General features: G+C 39.8%; 1 protein-coding gene across 1 annotated transcript in view; it reads left to right on the forward strand.

Moving 5' to 3' along the window:
* CTNND2 (catenin delta 2) overlaps positions 1-23,064 on the forward strand; it is a 570,838-nt gene that overhangs the window by 484,600 nt on the left and 63,174 nt on the right. Inside the window, exon 15 of the mRNA XM_068395844.1 lies at positions 8,468-8,618. Coding sequence (XP_068251945.1) covers positions 8,468-8,618 — 151 coding nt within the window. The remainder of the gene's footprint in view (positions 1-8,467; positions 8,619-23,064) is intronic.

Below are 23,064 nucleotides of genomic sequence, written 5' to 3' on the forward strand. Positions count from 1 at the left end.
GGATGTCCATAAATCCATGGGCCCTGATGGGATGCACCCGCGGGTGCTGAGGGAGCTGGCGGAAGTCATTGCTAGGCCACTCTCCATCATCTTTGCTAAGTCATGGGCAACGGGAGAGGTGCCTGAGGACTGGAGGAAAGCGAATGTCACTCCAGTCTTCAAAAAGGGCAAGAAGGAGGACCCAGGTAACTATAGACCGGTCAGCCTCACCTCCATCCCCGGAAAGGTGATGGAACAACTTGTCCTTGGTGCTGTCTCTAGGCACATCAAGGACAGGGGGATCCTTAGGGGCACTCAGCATGGCTTCACCAAGGGGAAGTCATGCTTAACCAACTTGATAGCCTTTTATGAGGACATAACCCCGGTGGATAGATAATGGTAAAGCTGTGGATGTGGTCTATCTCGATTTCAGTAAAGCGTATGACACGGTCTCCCACAGCATCCTCGCAGCTAAACTGGGGAAGTGTGGTCTGGATGATTGGGTAGTGAGGTGGATTGTGAACTGGCTGAAGGAAAGAAGCCAGAGAGTGGTGGTCAATGGGACAGAGTCCAGTTGGAGGCCTGTGTCTAGCGGAGTCCCTCAAGGGTCGGTACTGGGACCAGTACTATTCAATATATTCATTAATGACTTGGATGAGGGAATAGAGTGCACTGTCAGCAAGTTTGCTGATGACACCAAACTGGGAGGAGTGGCTGACACACCAGAAGGCTGCGCAGCCATTCAGAGAGACCTGGACAGGCTGGAGAGTTGGGCGGGGAGAAATTTAATGAAATATAACAAGGGCAAGTGTAGAGTCCTGCATCTGGGCAAGAACAACCCCATGTACCAGTATAAGTTGGGGGCAGACCTGTTGGAGAGCAGCATAGGGGAAAGGGACCTGGGGGTCCTAGTGGACAGCAGGATGACCATGAGCCAGCAGTGTGCCCTTGTGGCCAAGAAGGCCAATGGCATCCTGGGGTGTATTAGAAGGGGTGTGGTTAGCAGGTCGAGAGAGGTTCTCCTCCCCCTCTACTCTGCCCTGGTGAGGCCGCATCTGGAGTATTGTGTCCAGTTCTGGGCCCCTCAGTTCAAGAAGGACAGGGAACTGCTAGAGAGAGTCCAGCGCAGAGCCACGAAGATGATTAAGGGGGTGGAACATCTCCCTTATGAGGAGAGGCTGAGGGAGCTGGGTCTCTTTAGCTTGGAAGAGAGGAGACTGAGGGGTGACCTCATTAATGTTTATAAATATGTAAAGGGCAAGTGTCATGAGGATGGAGCCAGGCTCTTCTCAGTGACATCCCTTGACAGGACAAGGGGCAACAGGTGCAAGCTGGAACACAGGAGGTTCCACATAAATATGAGGAAAAACTTCTTTACAGTGAGGGTAAATGAACACTGGAACAGGCTGCCCAGAGAGGTTGTGGAGTCTTCTTCTCTGGAGACATTCAAAACCCACCTGGACGCATTCCTGTGTGATATGATCTAGGTAATCCTGCTCTGGCAGGGGGATTGGACTAGATGATCTTTCGAGGTCCCTTCCAATCCCTAACATTCTGTGATTCTGTGATTACTACTAAAGACTGAGTCAAAGAAGGCATTAAGTACCTCAGCCTTTTCCTCATCCTTTTGTCACTATGTTTCCCCCTGCATCCAATAAAGGATGGAGATTCTCCTTAGTCCTCCTTCTGTTGCTAATGTATTTATAGAAACATTTTTATTGTCTTTTACAGCAGGTGCCAGGTTAAGTTCTAGTTGGGCTTTGGCCATTCTAATTTCTCCGTGCACAGCCTCACGACATCTTTGTAGTCCTCCTGAGTAGCCTGGCCCTTCTTCCAAAGGTCATAAACTCTCCTTTTTTTCCTGAGTTCCAGCTAAAGCTCTCTGTTCAGCCAGGCCAGTCTTCCCTGCTGGCTTGTCTTTCAGCACATGGGGACAGCCCACTCCTGCGCCTTTAAGATTTCCTTCTTGAGGACTGTCCACCCTTCCTGGACACCTTTGCCCTTCAGGACTGCCTCCCAAGAGACTCTGTCAACCAGGCTCCTAAACAAGCCAAAGTCTGCCATACGGCAGTCCAAGGTAGCAGTTCTGCTGATTCCCCTCCTTTCTTCTTGAGCTCCTTAACATCAGGAACAAGTGCTGCTCTGTTTAAGTCTTGCAATCGTGTGACGCCGTAGCATTCCTTGGCTAGTTCTTTCTGCCTCCTTTCCTTTCACATCCATGTTTGATCATACTCAGCAGGGAATGATAAGGCTCTTTGGTTAGATAGCTGAATGTCCCTGCCTTTGATCCCCAACAGGTACAATACCCATATGAATGGGGTTTATGGATCATTTGCCTGATCTCTTGAGATAGCTAGATGCGATCTTGGTCTTTGTTCCTTAGGCAAGCAACTACATTTATTTTCTTAATTCCATCCTAGAGAAATCTGACTCTCATGGGAGCAAGAGCTCCATTAAGTAAATTATTAGATAAGGAAACTGAAAACATACATAAAAGGGACTGATTCAGTCACAAGGTCAGTGCAGCTACTTCAAAGAGTAGTATGAAAAGAATTTCAAGCTCCTTACCATCCAGACACTTGCAGATAATGAGTAATTATTATCTAAAGCAGCAGACATCTAGGTTATCAATCTTCCTCTTATCAGGGAAGAACATATTGTGTTCCTTGTGAGACTTTTCTGATGACTCTAGTTATTTACATATTAACCCTTTGGAGTTTCATCGGGCTGTTCCAGGAGAAAGTTTTTGGGATTACAGTGAAAAGGCTTACATTCATTTTCCCCAAAAATACTAAATTTATGAATCCTTTTGTGATAGGATGGAGAAGACCACTTATAACGCATCATATAATCAACAAAGGCAACCTTTTTAAATAACTAATGCTTTATTCTGTGAGGAATTCTTACCTGGGTGGAATCCTTACTGCAGATGAGGAAGAATCAATTAATACAGGGAAACGTATTGGCTCCGTAGGAAGGAAGACAAGGTTTAAGGGACAGAATAGTATTCAAAAAGCAAGACCTGCTGCTGCAAACACCCGTGTCATAGACATCATGAGATCAGCATGGACATCAGGTTGTGGAATGGGAGCACAGTAGCTCATGGTGAATTTACGTTCAGAGTAATCCCGTACTATACTCGGTCAGTTTGCTTCCCATGAGATGTGTCACTTTTGTCTCAAAGCCTTTCTTTTTTAATGATATCAGGTACAATGTTTGGAAAAGTCGTTGTAATGGCTCTCAGATAATTCTGAATACAACCAAGAATGATGAGGTGCAAGGGCAGTCCTTTCTGAACTTTACCTTCCTCAGACATTTAAGATATCTTCTGTTAACACCATTTTAGTTTTCTCTAATTTATTTATTTAACTATATACCTTTACTCAGATTTTTTCCTTTCTCTTTAAGCTTGACTAAGGCCATGGAGCAAGAGGACGTTAACCTGTTAATACTTTTCTCTTGTCTCAGCACAAAGATGTAGAGAACTTACTGGTGGCCTACAAGATGTGATCATGTCTGAGAACAAAACACTGCAGTCAGGGAGCAGAAAGTCCCTGGAAGTGCTTACTCTCTTCAGAAATCGCAATAAGATAACCAAGATTTCAGAGCCTTGCTCTCTGTCAGGTGGTGTGACTTCTCAGGGATCCCAGTAAAGTTATTGGAGTAAAGGAGATCTGTAATTTTCTAAGTGGAATGTAAAATGTAAAAATATTATCTTTTTTTACTAATGCATGTATTACATTGAGTATGAGCAGGCAAAGAGGAATATTGATCTTTGATTACTCACTGATCTTTGGTTATTCGACATTCAGTTCTCTTCCATGGTCTGTTGTTCCACTACTGTGAGCAGACAACCCCTTTCTAAGCCTCTGCTAGCAAATTCTGAGTCTCTCTAATCTTCCTTGTTCTGTTGGGAATTTAGTTTGCTTTGTCATGCTTGCTGCCCTGATTTGGCTTTCATTTTGTAGTTTATGTCTCAGCAATTTCCTTTAATATTCAGTATCTCAATAGTCTTTGAGTCACAGTGTTGAACTGTACCAATACAATGCAAATTCTAGTCAAAACTGAAGTATGTGATGGTGAGATATTCTGGAGGTACTCTGGTAACAGATGTCAAATGGCAGGAAAGTGAACCCGTTCAAAATACCGAGTGTATACAATTGTTGGTAATCCTTGGGGGGTTTTTGTGCATTTATTTTGGTGGGGTTTTTTCCTTTTTCATTTTGTGCTGGAAATTTCTTCATTTTTAGTTTGGTCTCCTGTGGTGGTGCTACATAGGGGAATAAAGAAAGTATATGAAACACGAAAAGGAGTTAACTGCCTAAATGCTTTTCAATTTTTCTGAAAAAAAAAAAGTAAGTTTTATCTAGATTAATTACTCTCTTGTTGAGTTTCAGCCTAATGTAATCTTAATCCCTAGAGGCGTTCAGCTCTGGAAAGGGTCCTTTATAATAATAACTGTGACAAACTAAAAAATAATTTTCCAGTTTACTGTATTTTTCTACTTAATTACTAAGACAAAAAAGGGAACTACTAATGAAAGTGGACAGAGAGGTGCACTAGGTACCTTCAAAGTGATGTATAGTAGTCATGCCCCCCGAATTCAATTATCTGTAAAGAGTATTCAGGCACAGATTGTGGTTCCTGTGCTTGTCTCTGATAATTTAGCCGCAATCTTATGCAACAATAATGATTTTATTTTAGTTTTTGGCTCCTTGTTCCTTCTAAAGTGTTTGCTGTTCCCATAGGAGCCCTTTCTCTTTACAAACTGAACAGTTATTTGATCGTTGACACTGCCACTGATTTGTGGAGTAACAGGATGATTGAGTATATTGGCAGAGTGCTTCATTTACCTACTGACAGGCAACAAACTCTTTGTCTCTTTTCTTTTTTTATGATTATTCATCTCTTCTCTTTTATAATCCACTGAGCTCATATTAGCAATTGACCTGCAGTGTGGAAATGCAGGCACATTTCACGATGGCTTTAGGCAAACAAAAGGATCATCAGTACATGCAAGAGCGAATCAATTTTTCCATTCTCTGCGAGAATAAAGTAACCGTTTCGAGGCATCTCAATTTGAGCGTTCCTGAAATCCTCACAGCCCAGCGTAATTGCTTGCAGAGACTTGTCCTAATTGGCAGCTTGAGGAAAGAGACACAGACAGTTCTTACCACTTTCCTCATGGAAAGTTCTCTGGAGACCGTTGAAACAATTAATAGACGTTTCTGTCTTTCTGCCTAAGGTGCATGACTTGAAAACACAGATGAAATGATAGCAAATCACGCATCAAGGAGCCTGTGAACTCTTCCCAAAGCAGATGGCGTTCGCTGGAAAGAGAGAGCTGGGGGGGAGGAATGCACAGGGGAGAGGGGAGGTTTCATACATACTTTTCTCTCTTTCTCCCATTATTTTATGTATGTGTGTGCATATGTGTGTCTGTAAAACATTATATCTGGATTTTTCCCCTATGAAAACTTAGGAGTGGTATTTTTTACGATTGTGATCAAATTGGTTCATTACGGATGCTGAAGGCTTGCATGTCATTTATTCAGTAAGGAAGTTTGTATTTTCTCTTTTTTTCATACTGAGTTATTTCAGTGTTTCTCCTACAATATATTCTGCTCTCCCTAGGGTTAAAAAAATCAATTTCTTAATTTGTTTCTTTTAGACTTTTGTTTTGGAATGGATGATGAAAATACTACAATCCAAGAAGTCTGTTCTAAGCCTGGGTTTCATAAAACAAGTGCTTTTGTTTTCCCTTGGTAGCTGACTAAAAAAAATCGAAGGAAGACTATTTATTGAGGTTTTAATATGGAGGTTTTTATAATATGGTGAATATAAGATCATTTTAGATTCTCTCTGGTATTGAACAGACATAAATAAGGGGTTTTTTTATAAAAAGAAGCACCCCCAGTGATTCCCCATGTAATCCGTATTGGAGGCACTACATCTGCAATGTACTTTTGCAATGAACAACAGCATCTTTCAATATACTGTCTGCTAGCTTGAACTCTCACGTCAACCAGACAGGCTCACTCCTTTCTCAAAACCGTCTCACTGCTACCACGAACTCTCACTCCAGCAGTCACCTTGTAATCACAGCAGACACAGCGGAGGCCTCCCCTGGAAGAGGTGTAGAAAACACTGCAATGGGAGTTGTTAAGTGCAAAGAGCTACTGCTTTGGGTGCTCCCAACTGCAGGCGAGAGTGTGTTTAATTGGCAGGTAAATACATGTTTATTAAAACAGGAAGCTTAGAAGGATTAATTTGGTGTTTTCATAGTATCCTTTATATTTAATATCCCATTAAAATCAAGTTATAGGAAGGAAATTATTTTTCAGGAGATACTTTCTATTAAACTCACTGATCCTTAAGATGGGCTTTAGTTTTTTATCTGATGATCATCCTATACACTGGTTCTAGAGAAGAGACTAGGGGAGAGAGCATAGAATAAGATCAATCAAGAATCCTGCTACTTCTCTCACCTAAGAACTATTTGCTTTGCTGCAGAAAATGATGGCACATTTACATTTTAGACATATTATATTACTGTGTTAGTGATGCCGAGAACCCCATGTCCCATTTACCTGACTTGAAAGCTTATCGTAACCATTATCTCTTTCGTCTACAGCGAAGTCCAGCCAGCTGGCTTTTGCTATGCATAGTAACTACAGAGGAGAAATAATAAAATACTATTCTTTAAATGCTGGTTTCTTTTCCTTTTTCCCAATTTCCTCTGAATGACATCACCTGGAATGAATTTCCACTCCAGATATTGCAACATTGCAGCCCTTGTCTGTCTCTGTATCTGCTGTTCTTATCATAAAACGTATTCTGGCTTTTGCTATTCGGGGCACCTGTGTATAGTATAAACAGATGCTAGCTTTTAAAGTGTGCACTTCAACTGTGGTAAGTAGGGGCCGTATGCAGAGGTTAAGCATGATGTGCTGACAGTGAGTGTGCTTACCTTTTTCTAATGGTTTGTTTCATGGAATTTGTTTTTACTCTTTCTGTTTATGGAGGAATGCTATTGCGATGTAACTGTTCTTCAAGGTGTGATCTAACTGTTCTTCAAGGAAGGTTTATCAAAAGAGAAGGGTCATCATGATCTGAAAAACCTAAGGCTTATCATTCTGGTTTCTGAAATAGTTGAAATATTTCAAAGGTTAAGGGCTTCGAGAACTTTGCCTTCACCTTCCAGGTACAATGGCAGGATAAGCATCCATGCCATTGCACTGAAAGGAGGGGGAAGCTCTGCTTCAATAAATTCCTTTCAACTATCAGTACAAGGAGCATGAACATGAACTTTATGAACGTTCCAGAGAAGAGTTCAGGATGTGGGAAGGAATATATGCCTAGTAGATGGTTTGTTTTGAAACAGGCTGTGCTGAGATGACCTGCACGTCCTGCAGGTGACCAAACATCTCAAATTTGGCAATACCCATAGATATTAAAACTACAAGGTCACAGTTTTGGTCTTCTCTACATTTTTTCTGACTTCTGGAGCTAGCAGTGGAATGAAGAAGAGGATAGTATAGTTAATCTTTCATCCCTCAGGTACTGGGAACCCCAAGTTGTGCAGCATTGGATGGACCTCCTGGTCATGGCATGCTGCACAGATACCATCCATGGAGAGGTTCACTGGCATGATAGTCTTTAGAGCTCTTAGAGGATTTTCTTAGAAGTAAACAACTCTAATCATCATTTCTATTGTCAAACAAAAAGGTTGTTCACATGAGAACAATCTGCTTCACTTTGAGATAAAGACAAGGGCATGACAGTGGTGTCATGATCAGCTTCCAAGTGGGAGATGCCTACAGGCTTCTCCAACACAATCAGCCACTGGGTTTATCCCGCAGCCATGTGATACATGCAGCACGGCACAGCAGATGCCTGGACCTCCCTCGGGTCAACTCTCATCTGAATCTCTAACTCCTTGGTGTACAGTAATCTTCCGGTTGGAACCACTACAGGTGCCAAAACCAGACATATAGTTGTCCTCATTTTTCCCTCTGAACAAGCTGACAATCACAAGAGAAATTCTAGCAGCATTTTCATGTTTTTAGACTGAATAGTCCTTATGGTAATAACAGAGAAATACTCAGACCTCCTGAATGTGTTTTGTAATATATATTTTGTAATATAAATCTTGTTGTTTTAGGAGTGAACAAGCATCATTAGATGTTGCATAGGAAATGCTGATGCAAAGCAAGTAGTCTGCAGGCTTGGGCTGTAAAAATGTAACCAGGTGTGCTGGGAGTAGAGTCAATTCATCATTTAATGTCTATGCCACCATAAAAAATGAGTGCAGATTTCCAAATCAAGTGGTTGCCTAGCATCATAAATGCAATTATTTCCCCTCTTTTGAGTTTGCATCCAGATGCTGCTTTACCCCTTACTCTGTATCTGTTATAACCTCAGATGCCTTGCTTTCTGTAGTGGATTTCTCACTTTCTTCTTCACACTCTCCCATGTGTTTTTACAGTGGTCAGTGTACATCCGTGCTGCTGTCCGCAAAGAAAAAGGATTGCCAATCCTGGTGGAACTGCTTCGAATAGACAATGACCGGGTGGTATGTGCAGTTGCTACAGCTTTACGAAACATGGCTTTAGATGTCAGAAATAAGGAGTTAATAGGTACGTGCTTTCCAAACAATCTATGTATTTTGTGGGTTTGGGGTTTTTTTCCCAGTTTGCAGCAGAATGAGCACAATGAAAACAATTATTCTCACATTTCTAGCACAATTTCTTTAATTCTTTCTCTAATGTGTCATATTCAGATTTTATGTGACAGCTTAGTGCTATATTGCAAGGAATTGTTAAATTAATTAAACATCGTGCAATGTTTCCTGGTCTGTCATACTGTAATCTCCAGAAGAAAAGCAACGGCTTTGTTCTGCTTTAGCACTTCATTCCTAGGCTGGCAGCAGCACTTGTGTCTTCCAGATCAAGGATCTAAGCAGAGCAGCCACTCCTGATCCTCAGATTATCTATTGCAAATAATTTTGGGGTCATGATGTGACAAATCATAAAGATTTAAGATGGTTCCAAGAATTCTACTGGGCAGATTAGTGGCTCCAGCAAGAGAAAAGGGAGATGCTTGATTCACAAACACATATACAGTTAAGGAGAGGACAATAATTTACATAAATCATTGTTGCCCCTGAATTCTGATGGTATGGTAACCAAACATCTTGGAGTTTTGTTTTTTTTTTTTTAATTTTGTTTAGGTTCTTGGTGGGGTTTCTTAGCTGAAATTCATCCAAACACTGAATCGTTGAACCTTTATTTTCATGTTCTATTGTTGAAAAATAATCACTTCCTTGATTTTGAACAATTTCAACAGCCATGACAAAATTATTTCTACTTCTTCTATACCTTCAGAGCATATTTTTATTCATTTTTGCTAACTTGTTGATTTGTTATTATTACAGCATACTTCTCCTCCTCTGCTTTTAATTACAGAATACCACAAATAGATACTTTGATCATAATGTTTTATTGTTTGTATGCAGTGCTATCTCAGGGTTAGTGCTTCATTACAGCAGTGCTCCGCAAGCTGTTAAAAAAAGGCAATCACTCCCCTCACTTAATGTACGAACTAGAGAGACGTCACTGACAAAATGTTGTGAAGCAAATAGAGGTAGAGGTTGGTGAATAATGTAAACCTGATGTGATCGCCCGGGGATTGAACTCAAGACTGATGCTTTAGCTGCAAGACCAGCCTGCTTGTTCTGCTTTTGCTCGTGTTATAGTTGATAAAATCGGCATGCAATTAGATTTGTTCTATGTATTAGGTTCAGCTTTCAGGAATCAGGATGCTGCATATGTGTTCTTAGGGGTTTTTTTGTTGTTTTCTAGGAATTTTAAAGTAGAAATTACTGTTGAAGCACATATATCAGGCCATCTAATCTGGATTAATAACAGACCTTTTTTTTTCCTTTCATGATCCCACCTCCACATTCAGTCTACAGCATGTCGTAATCTCTATTTAATCTAACATCTTATTCCTTTATTTGTGGTACTGCCCCTACAGGGTTCACAAACCATGTTCATAATGAGTTATCTTCTGTAATCCCTTATCCCTACTTATTGACATCACAAAAAACTCTTTACAGTTGAATTTACAGAGTATAAACATGGTTTGTAATGCCATGAATTAGACTATATATGGTTGCCTTTTCTGTGCTCGGATTATTATTTTTTAATGGAAAGTTTTATTTCCTTCCCAAATCTGCAAATTTCATTTAGGAAAGTAAGGCTATACATGTGAAATTGAGCTGTCTTAATATGATGTACCATTCAAAATACTGGGTAAATTATGGATAATAAGCTTGCACCACCTCAACATTCTAATATTTTACTAAATTCTTGAAGAACGTGTGATACAAGCAAAGGTGAATTTCCAAAGGTGGAAAATGTCTGTTGAAAATAGTTACCTAATAAATTTATTTATGCAGCCAACTTGTAATGTCTGTACAGTGCTGCTTAGATTTAAGTCATTCGTAAGGTGATTCTGGGGAATTGTACTTCATAACTGCAATACAAATTTTCTGTGGTTTAAAAAAAGTCCAGACATGCCAATATGACAGGGAAAGTTATGACTATAATTCCTGAACCATTTCAGCTGTGATCTTTATATATTCATTTCTTTGGCTTTCATCATTGAACTTCAAAGACACAGTAATAATAGTCATTATTTCTCTTGTTCCTGGGCATTTTTTAGCAAATAGGGCATATCATGGAGCTGATTTTCAAAAATGCTGAACACCTGGAGTGGTCAAGGATTTTGACTCATGTTGTAGGCAGTCTTTTTCTGTGAATATTACTGTTCCACATATTCTATGATGCCTTACCTGTTGTTATGGAAAGGAGGACTCAAAAGAGGCTTCTTCAGGTTAGTCGCTCAGGCATCTTTCTGCCTAAGCAGAATCGACATCCTGTTTATCTTTCCTCCTTGCTGTTTTTGTTTGTGCATCATATTCTTGTGCTGACAAACTCTACCTCACAAACTGGAATTTCCCCCTTAAGATAATCTTTTTTAAAGGTGAATTTTCCAACTGTATATATAGTAAAATTACATAAGTAGAACTGAGTTGGTTGGGTTTTTATAATGCATCTATAAAGCTTTCTTTTCAGTGGTGCTGTGGTTCCATTCCCGGCTGACAAGTTTTTACTGAAATGTACCAGAGAATGAAATATTTCCTTCTGCTGCTGCCAAGCAGCCCATAAATCAGTGTTGAGGCATCTGGCAAATATATCAGAAAGCTTGCTAAAATCCAGACCCACCTGTGCCAAGCTACAAAACAAACAAAAAGACTCTTCTTTTAAATGGCCAGAAGTTTCTTTCTAGACTTCGTTGAATTGACCAATCTGTTTTGTTTTTCACACAGATGTATCAAGTGTGTTGTTATATCACTAAAGGTTGGTGCCAGGCTTCTCTTATAATTTACTGAGCCATCCCCATAACAGCATTTTATTTATAGTGAGGTCTTCTTCCTGGGTTTTATTTCAAGCATGCTCCATGTCCTTAAAAGGACCCTCTTTTTTTTTCCTTCTCCATTGCTTTTGCATTGTGCTACGTGTCTCTAGGCCTAGACAGTGGGCATATTCATCTTTCTCTTTCCCAAAATTAAACTGCACTCAGACAAAGACGTGGTAAACCTGGCCTACTTAGTACTGGCACTAAGTAATCCAGCACCCGGTTTTCCTTCCTTGGGCATACTGCCCAGGTGCATTCCTGGTCACAGTGAGACCACATTTATTTTCCACTCACCTTTCAGGGCCCTCCTGTGTGTGAAATAGTACCCACTCTGTGTTGCTTCCCAAGAGTGCACCCCATGGGAAGACTTTTCAGCCTTTTCTCTCTCTTAGCAGTGCCACAGCTGAGGGAGGTGGTTCTGTGGGTCTTGAGAAGACCCACCACTGATATTCCCTGTTTTGTTCTTCTTTGGTTTCAGCAGTCTAAGCTGCACAGCACCCCTGTGTCCCTCTGGTACCCCAGCGTCTTCCTGCTTCTTTTCACGTGCTCTGTAAGCATTTTGGAAGGCTTGTTTTCCTTCCTTGAAGCAGGTTCTGTCTCTGCTAAGCCTCTCCATGGGGCCAACTAGCTTCTCCCCCCAGCCCCACTAGATGCCTCTGAGTTGGCCAAAAATCAAATTATTTTTGCTTCTGATTGTTCACTTAGAAGAAAATCAGTTTTGTCCCACAGGTCCTCCAAGAGCTTTGTCGGTGACCTCTGTGCAGTTTGTCATCCCCATGTTCCTTCCTTCTTCATTTATCTTTCCCTCTCTCTCTCCAAAAAAAATGGGGGAGGAGGGAGAAGTAGAATAACAAACCCGTCTTTCTGTGTCCCTCAGCGCTATGTAGGTGCTTTAATTTGAGGATATGGCATTATTCTTCGTCCCCCAGGAATGTCGATTTTAACTTGAGGATTAGCTGCAGACCTGCTGCTTCTGGCAGTGCCATGGCAGGATGCCAGTCAGGCCAGCGCCTCGTGCCGGAGCTGTCCCACCAGCTTCCCTACAGTGAGCACACCTACAGCCTTTATTCTCTAAAGCCACACTTGGTTGGAATGATGTCAAAAAATTGCTAACTTAGAATAAGGTTTTTTTCTTTACATAGAGGAAACTTGGATGAGCTGGGCAGGGCAGAAAGGCTTGAAAATAAATCTGTCTCCTGTAAACAGCATCTTTGCAGGATGAATTGTTTCCTTGTTGTCTGTTCCAGCAACGTTCAGTGGCTTTCTGATTCAGACACCTTCCACACAGTCCTCTGGGCTTCTAGGAAACTTTCTGTGGATCATCTGAGCCTGCACTGTAAACCTGTGTTCTACTTTAGATGAACTCTCTTTTCCTCCCTAGAGCCTCCCAGCCAGCACCCGTGCAGCAGCCTCCCTTCTTGCTATTCCCTGTCCCCATTCTGCATGTGAAAAGGCTTTCTGAACTGAGATTCCCCATTCAATCCTGGGGAACGAGCCAGCTTCATCTTTCTTTTACCTGAAACACAGCCAACAGTTTTCCTCTCTGCTGCCACCCACGACCTCTTTAACAGAAGACAATATGAAATGCACAGTTAATTGAAAACTATGTGACTTGTTATTCTACCTACATAAGCAGGTACAGACTGTCCCTGTCAGTGAAATTTTTAAAGGATGAATTTCTGTCCCCAAAATTTGCATTTGCATTGTTCTTGTATATGCACGGCATTTACCTTTGATTTTAAATGACAATTATCGTGGCATTTTAAAGTGCAGTAGGTGGTTTTTCAGAAGAGTTAAGCTGATTTTTCAAGCTGCCCCAGATGAGAAATTTGTCACTATTCGTGTACAGCAGAATATGTACAATATAGGATTTGCCCTCTTGAAGTACAGTTTGGAACTTGTATTGGTATGGTATTTCATACTGCTTAGTGATAAGTCCATAAGGTACGGGCTTTGGAGTGAATACGGAACTGGAGGTAAAATTTATAAAATTTCAATGCACGGTTTTGTGCTCAGGTATTTCTATCAGTTTTATCTTATCCTGACAGTGATTTCTAATGCTGTTCTGGGTCAATGTTGATTGAGAGAAATATTGTACTAGTAATTCAAGAGCACCATTCTTCTCTTGGCCTCTTGGCCTGTATTTTTGTGGTTAAATAAAAGATTAGAGACTGGAAGTATTTTGATCACTCACCCTTGGAAAAAAAGGAGGACAATGCCACATAAAGGTTCTTGTTGACTTGTTCTGTGTAGAAGATACGTCCTTATGTATCTGTACCCTTAAAATGTGTGGAGAATCCACGTGTCTGTTCAAGCCTCTAGATTCTAGGGAGTTTGGTGGGATAAACTGAAGTGTTGCAATACTTAAGACATCCTTTTTGTGGCTACCGATGTAAAAGCATGATTCAGATAGGTGAAGTTAGTGGTACAGTTTCTGCCACCTTCACAAGGTGTTGAATCAAGTCCTGAAGCAGGGCCTGTGACAGGGGTCATTTTTTAATAAGCGTTCCTGAGTTGGGGGCTACAAGGTGTCAGTACTGAATTATTCTCAATTCATTACTCATCTGTTGGTAATGTGGTTATAAGATATACACAAAATTCAAGGATAGCTTATCAATTAAGTTGTTACTTAATGTGTGTTGGAACCTTCGTCTTGCTAGGTGTCTAAAAGTGCCTTGTCCTGTATAAGATACCTGTATTAGACTCCCTCATAGTTGACTGAGAGAGAAAGACTCCCAGAAAGTGATCTGGTTTATCTAACATGATAAAATGGATCTCACCCTGTATTACTGTCTCACCATTGTTGAGTGATGAAAAAATTCTAGGGGATCTGTAAATTGCCACTGAGTGTATGCTTTGCCATCTCATGAGCAGCGTGGATCTATTTGGGTGCCTGAAATAACTGGTGTTTGTTTCAAAGTTTTGTTGCTAAGCTTGAGAAAGTTTGCTTGAAATATATCTCAGGAGTTCACAACTGTAATTGTTACACTAGCGGAATACTTCAGGTTGGAAGGAACCTCAGGAGGTCGTGTTGCCCAGCCTTGCACTCAAAGCAGGGTCAGGTATGTTATTTCAAAGTGTGATATTGATTCACATTTGGAAAGATTTGCTTTCAGCTGTTAGGCTGAAAACTCGTCAGAAACAAGGACTTGCATTCTCACAGCAGAACATGACTCTTCTGGAGCATAAGTAACTACATAGGGTTCTCCTATCTTAGATCATGGCCACATTTTAAGACCATAACTTTGTTTCAGTATTCGTAATAAATCCAAGTGAAAACAGTGTTCAGTTCTGTAGTTACAACAACAGCTATAAGAAGTTCTGAGTCCTAGTAATGTACATTGATAGAGAATATGGGGATGGAGTGGAAGATGATTAAATCAAATATGCAACTTTCATCCCACTTAGAGTGTCTACATGCAGTTTTCTCTCCTTTTTGAATGTGAGCACTTCTGAATTTCTCGCAAGAATCTGAGAAACACCGAAGTTTTTATTGAATTTTTAATTTACTTATAAAGTATCTTAGTCACTGAAATGTTAAATTGACATAAATTCGCAATGCACAAGGTGCCAGAAAGCATTAATCAGGAAACACAGACATTTGTTCAGAAGAAGGTGAAGATAGAATATATGCTGCAATTTGTTTAATTTGTGTCAGTTTTTATTGCACTTGTTGTTTTTAATAGTTGAGCTGTGCAAAACCTATATTACAATTACCTGAATAAGAAGAGGCTGTCAACAATAAGTTGATTTAGGAAATTGAAGATATGGTCATGCATTAATAGCTAGTGCTTCTTAATCTGTATCAGTGAAGAGAAAGATGTTAGTTAAGGTAGTAAATGCATAATTAAGCTTTGATGTTTTATAACACCTCTGTAGCAAAGCCCAGACTCCCTGGTTTCTAGTGTTGTATACATAAGTTAGCTGGGAATTTAAACTGGTAAAAGTTTAAATGATAAGTATTTTTTCCATTACAGTGTAAAAGCCTTGTGTCAAGGAGATTTTGACTTTTCATGTGCCTTCAGCCACTTGTGCATTGCCTTTTGCTCCAGTTTATCTCAAATACATTTCTGACAAGCAGACTTGGTAGTTATATACGTTAGGAAAGGTTTCCTTCCTCAGTCATTTCTTATTAAATAACATTCTAAAGTGAAGGGATTTAGGGGAAAAAACAGGGCTGGCAAAACTGGATTCTCATTTTCAGTATCAAAGTCAAGATCAAGCATTTTCAAGACTAGATTAAGTCTTTTACGTCTGAACTTCCGTGTTGCCCAAGTACAGCTGTCTGGATTTGGAGGAGTTTTTCACTACCGTGAACCATCTAAAAAAAAATTATGTTTCAGATAGTTGGGGTAGGTTTCTGCTGTGGACAGTAGAGAGAAAATGGCACCTCCACGTGTTCATCCCACTTACCTCTATCACCTAAAGTCTTGGATCTTAATGGTGGAACGGGTCCTGTGTGAGAATCTAGAGAAGTAACTAGAGACTCAATGGCTGACTTTTGGGTGACTGAAGGTAAGCAAGCAGTATCCCATCAGAAGTTGTTCTGATAATGCAGAGTAAGTAATGTCCTGCTCCCCTTTAATTAGCTCTGTAGACTTTGCAAGGGCAATTAGTGAAAAAGCACTACAATTTTTCATTGTCACTCAAAACAACAGAACTAACTGTATACGGGCTTAGATCTAGGATAACCAAGAATACCACTTTCACAGATCTATGTTTCATTGTAATGCCAAGTCGAAGAATTACACAGCATTTCACTTCCATAAAATAAGATCAAGATGCCTCACAAATACTAACCACAACCCAGCCCTAGATCAGCTATTCCTTGTAGTAGAATAACCTGTGGGGAAATGCCTGGAAAATGCCTGTATTTATATTTTAAATGCCAAAATCTCAAGAGAATCATCTTCAGTATTGCACCAGGACAGCTTATCTAGATGATAGTGGTAATTTTAAATGATGCCATATAACGTTTTAAGGTTTATATAAACCTTAAAGCCTTTATTATAGGTTTTATGAGTTTGTATTTACATTCAGTATTACTTAAGATTAAATTCTGAATGCAAGTCATAAAAGTTGCAAAATCTTGTGGCAGTGGCCCAGGAAAGCCTAGATTCAGTGTGACTGCCAAAAACACCACCACCAAAACCCAAGCAGCAGCCCACGGATGTGCCTTTTCGCTTCACTGATGTGCATTTCACACATAAGAAAGTTCCCCAACCTGCACCTTGCATTTTGTTTGAGATAAACAATTTCTGTTTGGCTGTGTTCTTTTGCATGAGGTAGAAAGCAATTAAACTGTAACTGTATCCACTTTTCTCACTCAGAAGATTGACATTTCAAGCAATTCAATATTAATTTTCATCTCTGTTTCTCAGTATGTTCATGCTGAGAAGTGCTACTTATCTTTTGAAAATGCGGAGTTCTGATCTGAAAAGTGCATATAATTCAGTCGCATATTCCATAAAACATATGAAGGTAGAAATGCAAATGTCACAAACTGCCAAAGTGATTTTAAAAGTACTTTTAAATCCATGAGGAATTATCCTAAATCTGCAAAACAGTTTTGAAAATCCAAGTTTTGTGACAGCCTTATATTAACAGGTAAGTGTATCAAAACATGTTTCCAGCCTGTTGTGTATCCGTTTCAATTCATGGAACAGTGAGCTAGTTTTATTCTATGCAAGATGCAAAATAACCTTTTCTCCTGAAATGCTTATCAATTTAAGCAATTTTCAAATGATAGAAATTATGTATTTGGCATTTTTTTACTAAAAGCACTTTTCTTTGAAGAAACTATAACTCTTATGCTATTCATGACACATGTCAGTGAAGAGAGTAGAATATGGCAGGAGAATTAGCATTTGATAGAGGAAAGTAACATCCTTTTCTTCTCGCATGTGAAGACCCTGGGAATGGGGCTAGGGCACTGTAGTTGCAAAGGATATTGGAGGTGGAGCTGACAAATGGAATTTTTTTTTTTTTTTTTTTAAAAAAAGGGTGAATGTTTGTCGATTAAATTTAAGCTGTCTATAGATTGCTTCCAATCATATTAATAGTAATTTTCTCTGTGCATCTACATCCTTGTACTCTCCAAATTAGTGCAGTTGTTCTTGCAAAATCTCATACAATGCTAGTTCCTGAGTTAGATGTTGACAGGTGAAGTGGCAGTACACAATGTTCCTCTTCCTCACATGTGGCTTTTGAGACATACTCAGACTTCTATTTCAGTGTCGCCAAACTTCTCTTCTTCATGTTTTAGAATAGTGGTTGCTTAAAAAGTAAGAATGTTAAGGATAAAACGCAAACACCCTTCACAAAGGTGACAGTGGTAGAAAACTCAGATTGCAGGCACCTAAAAAATTTCTATGCCTCTGCACAGGAGGACTATGCTGACATGATGTAGGCTAACACGGAAGTAAAATACTTGTGCATATGCAACACAGATAGAATCATAGAATGTCCTGACTTGGAAGGGACCCATAAGGATCATCGAGTCCCAACTCCTGTCCCAGCATAGGACAACCTCAGAATTCACACCATGTGTCTGAGGGCATTGTCCAAGTGCTTCTTGAATGCTGTCAGGCTTGGCGCCATGACTGCTTCCCTGGGGAGCCTGTTCCAGTGCTCCACCACCCTCTGGGTGAAGATCCATTTCCTAATATCCAACCTAAACCTCCCCTGGCATATCTTCCTGCCATTCCCTCGAGTTCTGTCACTGGTCGCCAGGGTGAAGAGGTCAACACCTACTCCTCCACGTCCCCTTGAGAGGAAGTTGTAGACCTCAATGAGGTCTGCCCTTAGTCTTCTCCAAGCTGAACAGACCTAGTGACTTCAGCCACTCCTCGTACGGCTTCCCCTTGAAACCCTTCACCATCTTTGTGGCTCTCTTCTGGACACTCTTTAGGATCTTCATATCCTTTTTATACTGTGGCACCCAAAACTGCACACAATACTCAAGGTGAGGCCGCACCACTGCGGAGCAGAGCGGGACAATCACCTCCCTCGACCGGCTAGCAATGCTATGCTTGATGCACCCCAGGACACAGTTGGCCCTCTTGGCTGCCAGGGCACACTGTTGGCTCACGTTTAACGTGCCGTCGACCAGAACCCCCAGATCCCTTTCCGCGGGGCTGCTCTCCAGCCTCTCATTCCCCAGTTTGTATGTACATCTAGGGTTGCCGTGTCCCAGATGCAAAATCCAGCACTTAAGTTTGCCATCATCCATTAGATAAATATTTGCACCATAAGATGTCTCATTTTTCCAGGATAAAAATATGACAAAGGTAAAAGATATCAGAGAGTCTGTGTTCAAAGAATGCAAGATTAGGAAACAGTACAGATGTCTGGATTCTTACAACTGGCATTCTAAATAAATCTCAATGCAGTTAAACTGAATTTCGTTTTTCTTTCCATTCCTGACCATTAGGTGTTTACACGACACTGCTGGTTGTTAGCAGTTGCCCCAGTATATGCAGATGATTGCATTTCTTTGTTGGGTTATATGCATTCTGTGCCAAAATAAGAGTGATCCTAGTGTTAGTTTAGTCTTTGAAGGTTATAAAAAGGGAACTCAGTCTCACACTTGTTGGTTTCTGCATGGCATCTTCAGATGTCACTGTTTTCTTACAGGATAATTCTTCTTCATGAAGTACTTTGATGTAGGATTTGCTTGCTTCTAAGAATTAAGTCATACACTGTTTTTTTCCATCATTTATTATGGGGTTTAGTGTTAAAACTCTTGTTTCAGATAACATTATTAAAACTTCAAATATCCTTTTGATTACAGAAAGCAGAATAATGGTCTTTTGCTGCAGCCTTTACAAATGAATTCTTGCATTTTCTCATGAATATTGTACCTTTACATGCATGTAGTATCTAAAAGGCACTGTCCAGGACTGGCTGGAAGAACTGTCACTATGTATTAGCTTTCTGCTCCTCTCTGAGGTTCTTCTTTTGGGTCCTAGTTGAATAGGGCTCAGACTAAATCAGCTTGCACCCCTACTTAACAAGCAATTTAAAAAAGATCCAAATGTTCTGTTTCACGCTTATAACTGCTGGGATTTAATAGCAGCAGTTTTGTAAGATGCAGTTACAAAATATTAAAAGGGTAACAAATTCTCATCATCTGAGATAAGTGAGGAAATAATCAATTTGCTGAGGGGCCTTATTATCATAATTTTGTAAGGTAAGACTGTGATTCTGGTACTTAATATCTCAATGGACTCAATTAAACAAAAATAAAGAAATGTCGTTTTCCTCCCAAGGAAAGCCTAGAAAACCCTTAGAATCAGCTTCAAAGCCCCATTGATCTCTCCATGGCATCTCTATCAAATTACTTGAAATCTGCTATTATTGATACAATCTTTAGTATTATTCTGGTTTTCATTTTCCTTTTGCTTCCTCTTGTGACTGCGTTATGCAAGAGATTGTGTGAACATGAAAAAGATACAATGACTACCCCCTAGAGTTAGCAATTTTATATATGTATAATGTATAATACTTTATAATGATAGATCAAACTTCAGGAATTGATCTAGGAAAGCATTTATATGCATTACTGCTTTAACCCATGCTTTTTGTGTAGAAATGTAATATGCGTAGTACAAATTGAAAGATCAGGTTAAGACAAAAGAATATAGCACTTGGTTAAAACTTGTAATTGAAGACATTTCTTTTTTGAAAGAAACTAGATAATTGAATATTTTAGCTATGATGCCTCCTATACTCCAGAATGAAGATTTTGAACAAATTTAATCAGAGAACCACCTCAAAAGAGATCATTTTGAGAATTTTCAATAGATTATGGAGCCCTGCCCTACAGAAAGAAATGGAAATAAAATCTACCTTGTTGCTGGTGCTTTATAAACTCCGATGAATGTGCAGGGAAGGAATCACCAATAAAATTCAAAAGTTTCTTATCTTTGTGGACAGTCTTAACTGTTAAGTAATTACTAACCATCTGGGATACATATATTATGAAATTCATGTGGATACTAGATGATCTTGTGCCAGTTTACCTCCTTTTAGTCCATGTAAGGCTAGAAAATAAAGTTAACTGGGTAACTTAAGAAAATGCATTTAAAAAATAAACTCACTTTTGCAGTTTGTAGGGAAGGCTTCAGTCTGCCAGTGCAACAAAAGACAGAATTTGGTCTTACTGAATCCATTGGGCTTGGAAGGGACCTCTAGAGGTCAGCTAGTCCAACCTCCTGCTCAAGGGAGGTCCAGTAAGAGCAGGTTGCTCAGGACCTTGTCCAGCTGATGAAGGGATGGAGGTTCCTCAACCTCCCTGTTGCATTGTTTGACCACCCTCGTATTAAAAATTCTCTTCCTTTTATCAGTTGTAATTTCCTGCATTCCAACTTGTGTCTTTTGCTTCTTTTTCATAAACTGTAGAACTCTTTAAGATGACCCTGACTCCATCTTCGCTACACCATCCCATTAAGTAGTTGTAGACAACAGTAAGATTTCTCCTTAACCTTCTCTTAAGGTCTAGAAAATGGAGTCCTTGTATGCCATGTGTTCCAGCCCCCAGACTGTCTTTGTGGTGCTCCACTGGACTTGTTCCAATATTGCAATGTCTTTCTTGTACTGGGGAGACCAAAACTGGATGCGATATTCTAGATGCAGTCTACAGGCAGAATCATTTGAGTCTAGAGGAAGAATCATTTCTGTGAATGGTTGGCTAGGCTCTATCTAATACAGCCTGGGATGTGGTTGGCCTTCTTTGCTGCAAGGGCACATTGTGGACTCATGCTCAAATTGTCCACCAGCATCCCTAGGTTTTGGAGTTTTTTTGAAAACCTGCTTTCCAATTAGTTGACAGCCAGCCTGTCCTGCTGCAGGGGGTTATTTCATCTTGACTGCAGGACTTTACATTTGCCTTTGTTGAACATCGAGGTTACTGTCCAGCTGTCCATCTGAGTAGCAGTCCCTGCCCTCCAGTATATTGACTACTCCTCCCAACATCGTACGGTCCACAGTCCTTCTGAGAATGCTTTCCATCATATCATTCAGGTTGTTAATTAAGATGTTAAACTGTATTACCCCCAGTATCACCACCTGTGGGACACCACTAGTAACCATCTGCCAGTTGGATTTCATACTGGCTATGACCACCTTTTGAGCGCAGCAGTCCAGCCAGTTTTCCACCCACCATGTCATCCCCTTATCTGTTCAAAATCTCAGTAAGGATGCTATAGTGAGTAAGAAGTGGGTAAGATGACATGTTTGTTATTTCAAGCCATGCAGACTAAACTCTGTAATTCCTAAATTAGAAGTGGATAAATATGATTTAAATGTGTTCAACCTCAATGACATCATTGCATATGCTTAACTTACTTAAGGACAAGTTTCACCAAATTTTAAGCCACAATTTCAATGGGACAATGTGTAAGGACCAGGGTCAAATCATCTGTGATCTTATTGTGGAATCAAGGCCATAATAGGATAATTGCCACTAAATTCACTTAGACACAGAAGTTTGCTTTATTTACCAGAGAGAGAATTATAATAATAGCTCAAAATGTTGCATTTTTAGTAAGGCACTGTACTTGCAGATTTTAAAAGGGATATGCTGTGGAATGTCTTTGTCTTTGGAAATGGTTACTTTAAAATCAGTGGAAATAAATGTAGTTTCCCTAGTGTTCAGTAGTGATGCCTATTACTAAACTAATCTTAGTAACCGCATGTAGACTAATAGATTCTGATCTGATCTGATATATAATTCAATTATAAAGCAATAACATGAATTTTAAATTATTGCGGATACATGGAAAAAATTGGCAGTTTTAAGAAACGTAATCACAGTCTTATGTCCAAAGGCATTTCCATCCTCTCCTTTATTGTAACTTTCAACTTCACCTCTGTATATCATCTGTAAAATTATCCCCATATTAAATTGACATAGTGTCTTTAACTTCATCTTTTAATATATGAATGTATGCACACAAAATATATATGTGTGTGTTTGTATGTATGTATGCATGTATGTATGTATGTTTTAATCGGACCTTTTACCTGCACCAAAGAGTAAGGGGAAGTGTGTTGGGGAGTACATATGCATACAGAAAGGTGCTCCATTCTTTTAAAAAACACATATTATGGCAGACAATTGCAATAACCTGAACAAAATCTTGTAGCTGTCAGCTTAATCTTACTCTCATGGCAACTAAAAGGAATTTTTCCATCAAATTCCTAAGAATCAGGATTCAACTCAGAGTAACAAACCATATTATTAAGGTAGAGTGAGTAGGCTGCATAGGTGCTAATTATCGTAACAATGTCAAACAATTATGAGGTCTACTTTAAATCAATGAGCTAAGTATAAGTATGAGAGCAGGGAAAGTGAAAGTACAACTGTTTTTTACCATGTTAATAATGTCTGGGTAATGTTTTTAGGTGCTTGATGGTGAATTAAGAACTGAATTTCTCTCTTCAGTCACAACATAGGCTCTAAGCGACTGTTTCAAAGGGACTAATAGTCTATTTTGAAAAATGGAGCTGGATGCCAGTTCAGTTACTTTGGTCCTTTGAAAATGTTGCACTTCCCCTGCTAAGTGTATTTCATAGAAATAAATCCATATTAAACTATTC

Source organism: Nyctibius grandis, chromosome 3, assembly GCF_013368605.1.
Source record: "Nyctibius grandis isolate bNycGra1 chromosome 3, bNycGra1.pri, whole genome shotgun sequence".
NCBI classification, from domain to species: Eukaryota; Metazoa; Chordata; class Aves; order Nyctibiiformes; family Nyctibiidae; genus Nyctibius; species Nyctibius grandis.